This window comes from Ruditapes philippinarum, unplaced genomic scaffold, assembly GCF_026571515.1.
Source record: "Ruditapes philippinarum isolate M1 unplaced genomic scaffold, ASM2657151v2 ctg248_1_1_1_1, whole genome shotgun sequence".
Taxonomy (NCBI): Eukaryota; Metazoa; Mollusca; class Bivalvia; order Venerida; family Veneridae; genus Ruditapes; species Ruditapes philippinarum.
The window spans coordinates 262,664-275,309 of NW_026860683.1; the positions used below are offsets into that span (position 1 = coordinate 262,664).

Genomic DNA, 12,646 nt, shown 5'->3' on the forward strand with positions numbered 1-12,646 from the left:
CTGAAATTTGCATGTTATATTGCACAGTTTCATATATAATTAAACTTTGATTAGTTTTGAAGTCTACAAATACATGTATTTATATTCCATGAAAAAATGTTCCAATTTTATTTTACAAAAATAAAAAAATCCAGTTTTCCTGAACCATACAATTAGAAATATTTTAAAAAACATTTTTTCTTCTTCTTAAATGCTATAAAAAATACAATGCAGTCACATTACTGTGTTATAACTTTTGAATTTGTTTCTATTCAAGGGAGATAAAACTAAAATAATTATAATAAGCTCAAAGTTAAAAGAGTTTTAATTCCTGTCAGTTATACAGTGTTCATAAATATAGTATATGAAAATATACAAGCAGTAACTGATTTTTTATGCTCCCCGAAAAATTTCGGGGGAGCATATAGTCGTCGGGTTGTCCGTCCGTCCGTACGTACGTACGTACGTACGTCCCGAATTCGTGTCCGGCCCATAACTTTGTTATTTGAAGTCTGATTTGTAAACTATATCACATAAATGATCACCATATTGAGACGTCAAGGTCACAGCATGACCTTGCAGCAAAATCGTGTCCGGTCCATAACTTCATTATTTGTATTTGGATTTTAAAAATATTTCACAGAAATGATCACCATATTGAGACGATGTGTCGTGCGCAACATTTGGGTCGCTACCTTGAAGGTCAATGTCACAGCATGACCTTGCAGCAAAATCGTGCCCAGTCCATAACTTCGTTATTTGAAGTCGGATTTTAAAACTATTTCACAGAAATGATCACCATATTAAGATGACGAGTGGCGCGCAACATTTGGTTTGCTACCTTGAAGGTCAAGGTCACAGCATGACCTTCAAGCAAAATCGTGTCCGGCCCATAACTTGTTATATGAAGTCGGATTTTAAAACTATTTCACAGAAATGATCACCAAATTGAGACAATGTGTCGCGCGCATCATTTGGGTCGCTACCTTGAAGGTCAAGGTCACAGCATGACCTTGCAGCAAAATCGTGTCCGGCCCATTACTTTGTTATTTGAAGTCGGATTTTAAAACTATTTCACAGAAATGATCACCATATTGAGACGATGTGTCGCACGCAACATTTGGGTTGCTACCTTGAAGGTCAAGGTCACAGCATGACCTTGAAGCAAAATCGTGTTCGGTCCATAACTTCATTATTTGAAGTCGGATTTTAAAAATATTTCACAGAAATGATCACCATATTGAGACGATGTGTCGCGCGCAACATTTGGGTCACTACCTTGAAGGTCAATGTCACAGCATGACCTTGCAGCAAAATCGTGTCCTGTCCATAACTTCATTATTTGAAGTCGGATTTTAAAAACTATTTCACAGAAATGATCACCATATTGAGACGATGTGTCGCGCAACATTTGGGTTGCTACCTTGAAGGTCAAGGTCACAGCATGACCTTGCAGCAAAATCGTGTCCGGTCCATAACTTTATTATTTGAAGTCGGATTTTAAAATTATTTCACAGAAATGATCACCATATTGAGACGATGTGTCGCACGCAACATTTGGGTTGCTACCTTGAAGGTCAAGGTCACAGCATGACCTTGCAGCAAAATCGTGTTCGGTCCATAACTTCATTATTTGAAGCCGGATTTTAAAAATATTTCACAGAAATGATCACCATATTGAGACGATGTGTCGCGCGCAACATTTGGGTCACTACCTTGAAGGTCAATGTCACAGCATGACCTTGCAGCAAAATCGTGTCCTGTCCATAACTTCATTATTTGAAGTCGGATTTTAAAACTATTTCACAGAAATGATCACCATATTGAGACGATGTGTCGCGCAACATTTGGGTTGCTACCTTGAAGGTCAAGGTCACAGCATGACCTTGCAGCAAAATCGTGTCCGGTCCATAACTTTATTATTTGAAGTCAGATTTTAAAATTATTTCACAGAAATGATCACCATATTAAGACGATGTGTCGCGCGCAACATTTGGGTCGCTACCTTGAAGGTCAAGGTCACAGCATGACCTTTGCAGCAAAATCGTGTCCGACCCATTACTTTGTTATTTGAAGTCGGATTTTAAAACTATTTCACAGAAATGATCACCATATTGAGACGATGTGTCACGCCCAACATTTGGGTTGCTACCTTGAAGGTCAAGGTCACAGCATGACCTTGCAGCAAAAGTGTTTCCGGTCCGTTACTTTGTTATTTGAAGTCGGATTTTAAAAATATTTCACAGAAATGATCACCATATTGAGACGATGTGTCGGGTGCAACATCTGGGTTGCTTCCTTGAAGGTCAAGGTCACAGCATGACCTTGCAGCAAAATCGTGTCCTGTCCATAACTTCGTTATTTGAAGTCGGATTTTAAAAATATTTCACAGAAATGATCACCATATTGAGACAATGTGTCGCGCGCAACATTTGGGTAGCTACCTTGAAGGTCAAGGTCACAGCATGACCTTGCAGCAAAATCGTGTCCGGCCCATTACTTTGTTATTTGAAGTCGGATTTTGAAACTTTTTCACAGAAATGATCACCATATTGAGACGACGTGTCGCGCGCATCATTTTGGTCGATACCTTGAAGGTCAAGGTCACAGCATGACCTTGCAGCAAAATCGTGTCTGGTCCATTACTTTGTTATTTGAAGTCGGATTTTAAAAATATTTCACAGAAATGATCACCATATTGAGACGCAGGGTCCGGAATATTTGGGTCTCCACCTTGAAGGTCAAGGTCACAGCATGACCTTGCAGCAAAAAGCGTGTCCGGCCCATAACTTTGTTACTGGAAGTCGGATTTAACAACTATTTCACAGAGATGATCACCATATTGAATTGACGTGCTGCATGCAACATTTGGGTCCCTACATTGAAGGTCAAGGTCATGTCATGACCTTGCAGCAAAATCATGTCCCGCACATTACTTCATTATTTGAAGTCGGATTTTACAACTATTTCACAAAAATGATCACAATATTGAGACAATGTGTTGTGCACAATATTTGGGTTGTTTTTACACTTTGAACTTTGTCTGTGGCATAACTCTGACACAACAAGAGGTATACCTTCCTGTGTCCAAAACCTATTCGGGGAGCATCACCCAGTTCACCCGGCTCTTGTTTCTTATAAATCTCATGATTTTTCAAAAACTGCATAGCTATAGGGGGCTGATCATTATTGTAAAGTGGAACTTGTCCATCAGGTTAATGGTGACTGGCCCATGGTTAAATACATTTGTAAGAATTGAATTTTATTTGGCATTCCAGACGCCTAATGATAGCAGTTCATGATATATAATCTAAATGTAAGTTCATTTTCATTGGATAATCATGACATTAATTCAACTGAAGTACTTTTCATTTTTCTTCAAATAAAGGAATTGTGCTGTATAATAATTTTTTTTATAAAGAGTTTTGACAGGTTATATGTTCTTGTTTAATTAAATGTTTTTAATAAAACCCAAGCTGTACACCTTATAACCAGTTTTACTGGGCCATATTAAACCTGTCAGATATCTTATTAATCACTATTATTAATATAACATGACAAAAACCTTCATAACAAATCATCTATAGGAGATAAATAGAGCTATTTAATATAGATAAATATCAATTAGATTCTTTATCTATTTATATTTGATTTCTTTATTTGTGTGTCTTATTGTACAACACTATCCTTGTACAAATGTGATTAATGTAAGTTTTAAAGATTTAGTAGTTATTGAATATTCTTTTTCAGATATTTGTTGTCATCTTCTTAAGATTTGATGTGTCATTTAAATTTACAAATTAATTTGTAAAATGTATTAGCAGAATAATCTATTAAAGCATAGATATATCACTTTTATACTATATATGAAAGCTATGTATCATATACTGGCTACCGAATATTTACCAAAATGGTTTGCCATATAATTTAGCCTGTACAAATGTATTGACTTGTCATATTTGATGTATTAAATCATAACATTGGTCTGTTTATTTCATTCAAAAGTTAAACACCACCTTTTCAATGTGTTTCTTGATTTAAAATTGTCTAGTATTTAAAACACTTTGGCTTAAGATCAAGTTTATATACAGCTATACAATACAGTAATATCCTGTATGCTTAACATATTATGACTTAAATAAGATTATCTTGAAATGATAAAGAAGTGTATACATTAAATAAAGATAAATTGTGCTAAACGTTTCTGTGCTGTAATATTTTCAAATGTTTGTATAAAAATAAAATTGTCCATTTAAAGTTTAAGCAATTTAAAGATATTTTAATAGTTTTATAACAATCTAATTTTAGGGCAAATTTTATTTCCTTCCAAGGTCACAATGTTTATGTATTGAATTATTTGTCTTTCATTGATGAAGAAAAAAAAGATCTTGGGCAGAAATTAACACTTTCCTGTCTTAATAAAGTTTAATTTAAGTACTTGTATATAATTATAGAAGACTGGAAGATAAGAAACTAGATGGGTTAGCTCTTCTTTGAATTTGGAATGGTCCATTTAAAAATTTAAGGATTTCAACATCAATATACAAAATTTGAGCAACTAACAATATAGAGCATGGTCAGGCTGCCAGAATGTGCAGACTGGCCCCAGGCTCTATATTGGTAGCAAAGGCTTATCATTTTCAGTTCCAGCCGATTCAGGGTTAAACTCCTTAAAACAAAATTTTGATTATTCTGCTAAAACTATGAATAAATTATATTGATATTATGGAAGATGAAAATTAGCTTGAATGAAAGTTGGATTGATTCATATGAACAGTGCTTAACTTGAAACTTCAAATTTATGGTATGGTATATACTGGGTTTGTAAATTAAAGTCCAAATTATTTTAAGTTCAGATATTTATTGGATTTCAATAACCTTGCTTAAATCTTCAATAATCTCCGTATTTCATATAAATTTGAACTATGACTTTGTTAAAGGGTAAGTTTATAAGCTAAGTAATCATCATAAGTTAAGATAAGAAATTGTTTCAGGGCTTAAATAGGCTAAATGTCATCATAACTTATGACTAAAATAAAGACCCAGCTGTGAAGATGTCAAATTCTTTACCTATAAAAATATTTTGTATTGCTCCTTATACTTGAAATATTTTTAATTTATGTTTTTTTCTTTCTTTTTTTTTTCAAAATGATGTTTTATTACATGTAATATAAATATAAACACTATAATTTAATAATCTAAAGCTTATATACCAGACACACCTTTTTTGGACTCCAAAATATTTTTCCTTTTCATCCATCCCGTTAAACCTGAAATGACAGAAGTGAAAATACAGTTTTACAATATTTTTTCCTATGAAAAGTAGCAAAATAAATCAATAATCAGAAATTAGCAAGGACATAAAGACATGGTACCTAGTCTATGAGTGGGACCAGAATACCTGTCTTGACTACAGAGATAAAATTTTAAACAAATTTATTTTCAGTTCATTTGTGAATAATTATTTCTGTTAAGTTATTTCAAGTTATATCTATATAATTCATGTAATTGTCTGCCCATCAGACTGATGAAACATGGCTATGTCAAGAGTAGGGCTTAAACCCAACAATCATTCTGCTGAGTGGCAAAACAACTTTTAATCTTCATCTGTAAGTCATGTGCACTTGTATATAAAGACCATGTTTATAAAGCTAATACCACATGATTTCACAAAACAATAACCATTATAATTATAATGTTTAATGTTCAGAGTTGAAATAGCAAATTTGTTGTAAAAAAAGTAGTTATTTGGAAATCGTATCAAAACTTGGCTTTTTGATTTTATTTCATTTCCTTTTTGGTTTCACTTTTTATATTCGATAAAACAGACATAATATCTTAATTAATGTTGTACTTTTTCTTAACCTGTTTTTCAATTTCTTACAAAAACATATTAAAATAATAATTGCTTTTTTATCCAGGACATTTTTTTAAAATTTCAGGACATTTCCTCATTCACTTATATTATAATAATTGTCCTAAATCTGCTAAGATCATCATTATTAGTTGTGATTGATACATATTGTTATCTCTACCTTATATCAGATTACATATTGTTATATCTACATACAGTCTACAGCCTACAATCGATCAGCCATCTTTGTAACTTAATACTTAATTAAACACAATATATGTATTCTCATTAATACTGAATAGGTCACTAGACCACCTAGCTATCAACCCACATCTAAAATTCAACACCATATTTAGTATCAAAACATATCTATTGTTAAGGTCAGATAGGTTTAAATGCAGTTTAAAACCCCTATAAAGTTGTTTGAATATCATTTAAATTTGATCATTTAAATTTAAATATGCCAGAATTGATATACAATTTAAAAAAGATATAAAAGTTATACTTAAAGTGTCATGAAAGCTATCTAAAGTTGAAAGATCTTGCTTGAAATTTAACACCTTCATTGAAAAGCATGTGGTGAATAGGTTCTTTTACAAAAAATTGAATATGTAAAACAGTTTTGTATGCTTTTTTTTTAATTTTAGGACTGTTAATTTCTTATGTTTATTTAGATAACAGGCTTATTTTAGCTATTGCATGTCCATTTTAACAGCTCATTTTAGCCATGATGAATGTCTATTTTAAAAGCTGGTTTTAGCCATTTTCTATGAACTTATGCTTGATAAAGATCTTGACAGCTTCTGTTGAACTTCTAAATCTAAAACTTCATGTATATATTTTCTGATAGTTTAGAGAACAACAATTCTATGCTGGTTGCAACTTTCAATGTACTGATTTACATATGACTAGTTGCTAAGTTTCTATATACACTGTACACATATATATTATTTCTGGTGGAAAACTTAAATTATCAAGTAGTATATTTAAATTCTCGATCCCGATGTACATGTCATAAATCTGTGCAATGTTCGCTTCATATAAATAGATTGTATTTTAAATGTTTTGTTAATGACTCAACAAAAGCAATTTCTTATAAATCAAGCATTAAATGAAATGCCCTATCCTACGACAAGCTTACATAACACTAAATAATCGAATGTGTGCCCTGCCTGCTGATCGGCAACATAACTATTCAAGCTGCTTATAGTTTATTTTCTGATGCATAATACTTTATCAAAACCTTTCAAATCCATGATAAACAGTATGTCAATTCATATTGGGTATGGAATCTTGTGATAATAATAATAAGAGTGTATTTGCTTGACAATAATGATATGGTGAGAAATGTGTCCATATATTGAGGTTGCAATACAAAACATAAGAAGGTCGGTTTATCACTTGTTTTTAATTTTGATCAAAATATTCAAAATATAAAGAAAACGATCTAACGTAAACTTCACTTATAGCGTACACGGTTATAGCGAACTTCCGGTTATAAGGAACAATTTTTTGCCCCGAATTTTGCCTTCTTTATTTAATATAAAAAATACGGTTATAACGAACACGGTAATAAGGAATTATCGCTTATAAGGAACTTTTTTAGTCCCAATTAAGTTTATTTGTACTGGTTCTTTTATCTTTTAATTCAATCGGATGGAAAGTTTACAACAGCTTAATTATAATCACTAGCGGTAGGAAAGAACACTGAAACTAATGTCAATAATTATCAAATTCTTATCCACATAAATATTATGCCATAACTTTTTGTGTCTGTGCTCAAATAATTGCGTCTGTGCTCAAATTATCACCAAAAAGCTCTTCCCGCCAAATTAAGTAAATATAAATTTTTTACCGTCCTCTGAGTTAGTTTCGGCTTCCCATCCTTTTAACTGCCATTTTCGGTCTCTTTCAGCCTTCCTGTTGGTAAAAACACAAACATTATTAGTATTTATGTGTTGTTTTATTCTAGGAAACTCCCCAAAACTCGTATATTGTCTTTTCAGTTTTAATTGTCTCTCGCGAGTTTCGCTCGCTAAGGGTCCAATTGTTGTCAACTGACGGACTAAAGCCCGATCTTTGGGCAAGTTACGAGAAAGAGTTATTTTGTTGTTTGAGATCTTAGGTAACTCCATGTCCCAAGTGAAATACATGCCCTTCCTCGGTGTCGTTTTGTTGCTCATTTTGTTACGTCAACCCTTGCACTTGGTTCCGAGATGTTTCTCCAGAAGAGACATGAAATTTACTTTTAAAAAAGTTTCTCTACTACTCCCTAGTCATTTTTATCTTGTCCAAAAAAATTTGTGAAAAACACTCAACAAAGCATAAAATTTCACAAATAAATTAACATTGTTTTCGTAGCTAAACAAACGTGATTTATGTTTGTCGAACCCGTTTCTTGTATGCAGTTAATCATGATAAAATACATTTACTTTGACCGATACTGCACGCTAATCTACTAAGCTGATTACATGTGCACAAAAATTAACGTCCTTGGAACAAAACCAGTAGAAATTTGGCACTCTTGATTAATAGCATGATTAAATTAATGATAGATTTTTTTTAAATACGTAAGAACTACAAATCGAAAATATTTATTCTCATGTTTGTTGGTGGGTGAGGTAATTTAACTAAGACGTTGTTATTTACATCACGCTCTGAGGAGACAAGCTATTCTAAACATTCTTTATTAGGATATAACTTAATAGTTATCACAGAGCCTTTGAAGGAAATGAAAAACTAAGCTATTGCTGCTCTGAGAGCTAAATAAAGTTATACATTTAAATGATACTTGCGTATCTTCATCTCCGATAATTCTATTTTTTATTATATGGCATGAACGGAAATTTAAACATTACAAACTCATCCATTTTAATTTGTAATGTATGTAGATATGCTAAATAGGCACTGTATAGCAAGTTTGTGTTCATATCATACTCGTATACCAAAGTTCCTGCGAATTCTGCATCAGTGCCATTCTACTGTTCCTTGAAATTATACGCAAATCGACTCAATCAATAAAACAATTTTCAACAAAATTGGGATAATAAATTTGTTGTCTTTTCCGCGAATCAAACTCTCGACCATACACTGTTTAAAAAATAGCGTTATTCCTATAGGGGTATGCTTAAAAAATTGTGTAAAAAGTGACGATAGTTTCACAGAATACGTTTAATTAGACCAACCCTAAGAAATTCTTCAAAAAAGTATTATATTTACAAACGTTTATGTAGTGAAGCATTCCAGTTACGCCAGTACTTGTGATATGTACTGCTTTACACTAGAAGCAACAATTATAAGAAAATTCTGGATACATTGTATTCTTCATCTAAGTAGAACATTAAATTTTATTCCCCTTCAGATCTTATTAAATAGCAGTTTGGTTCAATATTCATATACAGTTGTCCTATCGTGTAATGCTGTGAAAAACGTGCAAAATCTCTTTATGGAAAATGAGGGAAAAAATGTTCACTTAATTACAAATTGTTCAACTAGCAGTGTAGAAATGCTCAAAACGAGGGAGAATTTACATGTGTTGTAGAGGAAAATAAGTATATTTTACCTTTTACATTTGCCATGCCTCCTAAATTCGAGACAAGTTTTAGATTTTTTGGCAGTTTTGTTATTGATTAAGAGTTTCAAGCGTTTAAATTCCATACTAAATCTGTATATATTAGTATTCCACCGTCACCTCAAAATCAGCGTATATTTGTAATTTTTCAAGTTATCTCATAATCTGGCAGATTAAAATTTACACTTAGATTACAAAGAATCTCGATAGATCCATGTAATTTATACCCAAAGTCAAATTCAGTTTGAATATTTACCCGTACTTTATGAGACCATTACATAGGCCTGCCTTTTTGTTGAACTATAAATTCAATTTATCTTAAGTGTTAAAATTGATTTTTACTTTTTGATTAACATTTTTATTTTCTACGATTATGAATAAAAAATTAAACATATCAATCGAAAGCCAAGCTGTTTATTTCCATTGAAATGCCCTTTTAAAGTCTTTTTCAACTTAAAAGTCACAACAAAGGGGCCATTCAAATGTATGCTTACGAACAGCCCACTAAATAATAAAACCCATTACCATTAAATACCATCTCTTTCAAAAAGGTGGACTTCAAACTACAGATCGATTGATTTTGTAAACTATGAAGTAAGTTATTAATATTATTGATATTTAATTTTAAGATGTCCATGACACTTTGATGAAAAACATAATTGAACCATGATGGTGAGTGATGACATGACTATAACGCCCTAGATAAGTTCATACACACACAGCAATACTTCTGGGACTATCTAGTCAATGTAGAAATATAACACGATATCACAGTGAAATAAGAAAGGGAAAAGGAAGTATCGACAAAAAGGAAAAAATAAAAAAAATCATTCATCAAAATCTTAACTCGATATAAAATGTGAACATGCTTACATCAAAGGTTGCAAATCGGATACGTCGATATCTACTGGACAGTTTTAGAGTAATTCTGTGGACCGTTTTCAAACTGACGAAAGGATGTACATTGTCCAGCTTTAAAGTGCATCTCCAATGGGCTTTTTGTCTTATTTTATTAATATGGCCTAATGTCATTAGTATTTGCTGTATGCTTTATATGAAGCCATCGTAATAAAACAGAATATAAGACCGTCCGAAATAATCTCTTTGATTATACATGATATGCTTTTTATTGCCCTTTTTTCATTATTGGTGAATACATGATAGACCTCTTGTACGTAGACTAACGTTACTTATATCACATTGAAAAGTTTACTGACGTGCGCTGTAAGTAAAGTAAGGCCATAATTGTACTGTATATTCGTAGGTACTATACTTTTTTGTATTATCTATAAAACAATCATAGAATGAAAATAATTATTATAATGATTATCGTAATTACTTAACTATGAAGGAATGAAAACAAGTGGGTTTGAATTTCCTAATGTTTGGAATAAATTACTTTGTTAACTGGTAAAATTGGTCTTTTCGAGAGGAATGGGGGTTTGTTTAATTGCCGTGAACTGTTAAAAACTCAATGGCTTGTCTTGATGGGAAAGTCACGAATAGATATAATACACAAGTTAATGATAGCTTGATTTTTTCACCAAAAAATTCCATGCTTAATGTGACTTTATTACTCTATAAGTTATCAAATGTCTAAAACAAGTACTTATTTTACTAGATTAATCTACAATCAGCTTATTATTTCCGAAGATAATTATGTAAGTCGAGTAAAGATGTTACCTTTGGGCACTATGGATAGGAGTTTTGGTCTCTTTTCCAACGGTTTGAGACCCGAGTCTCGACACAGGGGTAGATAAAGATCCGTACCGCGGCGTGGTTTCTCGTGCTGATACGCTGGGTGGGTAACCGAACTTTGTCATAGTGCACTTTTCACTTTTGTTTCAAGCGTGAATAAAACATCGGAATTTTAATCCATATATAATGTAACATGAAAGCAATCAACATCAAAGGTTATAATAAATTTTAATCATTTCCTCTTATCTCAATGTTTTTTTATATTATTTTTGCACGGATTTTACGTGTGCATAACGACAAAAACCGTAAAATATTGTACCAAGTCTTGTCTAGAAACAGGAAGATTGCTTTTCTACCAACAGATAGAAGCTCATTACTTAAAATAAGCACTTACAATTCTCCTTTTATCTTACGTCTCCCAATAGAAAACGATTTGTCCGTAGCATGGAAACGTAGATCATCTTTTACTATTTAGTTTAATCCAAGTACAACAACTATTTTAAAACCTGTAATGTTTATACCAGTTAACTTTTCCCATATTTTACCGACTAGAACATAATTCAAGTGTTATGTCAACTCTTTATTTTTTAAACATTTTGAAAACATCTTCACACAAGTGTTTACTTATCTATTCATGTAGCCCCCGTTAATTCCTGTTCAATTAAAGCCCATCATATTCTGTATGTAAAATCACACGAAACCAATAGTTCTCACTGCATGATACTACGGAGTTTCAATTGAAAACTTCTCAAAAGATCTGTGATTCAAGGCTTTCATACCTACATAAAGATTCCTCATTAGTGCAAATTGCGTTTAAGTGTCACTTTGGTCCGTATTTTTGAAACATCACAAAAGACGAAACGTTATAATGTAATTTTATCCACAAGCGTTTGATTTGTTCAATGTTAGCGATCATTTAAAACATTAAATATATTATCTTTTTATCATCAATAGAAAAACAGTGCATAAAGTCCAGGTGTTATAAAAAGAAAAATATGTCACAGTTTAATGTCTGATAAAAATGCAATACTACTGTTAAATAATTTATAACGATTCCACGTTAATTCCTCTTTAAACAACAATTCATCAAAATCGTTTAATTAAACCATTATCAAGCGCCTTTAGGAACAAGGCAGAATAAAAACGTCAGTCCAGATTTCCCTATATATTCAAACAGAAGTATTTCTTTTTTAAGTTCTAAAGGTTTTTTTTTCTATCTATCGTCACAATGACTTTATTTATCTTCAGGTAGCATTGATTATTAACGCTATTTGCAGCTTTATTATATACCATATAAAACTTGGGTATTAACGTTATCAAAATAAGTATTCCGAACTCGAAATTCCACAATATGATTTTTATGTTAACACAGAGTTCTTTATCTTCTACATTTTTTGCGCTTTATTAAGATAATGGTTTTGAAATAATCTTTTTTTAACGTTTATTGTTTGGTAAATGACAGCTCATTATCTTCTGGTCGACTGACACATCAAAGTGGCATTTAAACATTTACCACTTTTTTCTTCCTTACGTTTTTTTTCTAA

The 12,646-nt window shown here is 32.0% G+C and overlaps 1 protein-coding gene across 7 annotated transcripts in view; it reads right to left on the reverse strand.

Annotated features, from left to right (window-relative positions):
• The window catches only part of LOC132713041 (uncharacterized), a 28,288-nt gene extending 15,847 nt beyond the window's left edge, over positions 1-12,441 (reverse strand). For 2 of the 7 annotated variants that reach the window (XM_060695487.1, XM_060695485.1), the window contains exons 1-2: positions 7,689-8,606; positions 5,193-5,249 (exon numbers count right to left, since the gene is read on the reverse strand). In XM_060695487.1, the coding sequence (XP_060551470.1) occupies positions 5,193-5,249; positions 7,689-8,016 (385 nt within the window). In that variant the 5' untranslated portion in view covers positions 8,017-8,606. Of the gene's footprint in view, positions 1-5,192; positions 5,250-7,688; positions 8,608-11,087 lie in introns of those variants that run through there. The other 5 variants (XM_060695489.1, XM_060695490.1, XM_060695492.1 and 2 more) reach the window with 5 other exon arrangements.
• Between the last annotated feature and the right edge of the window lie 205 nt (positions 12,442-12,646).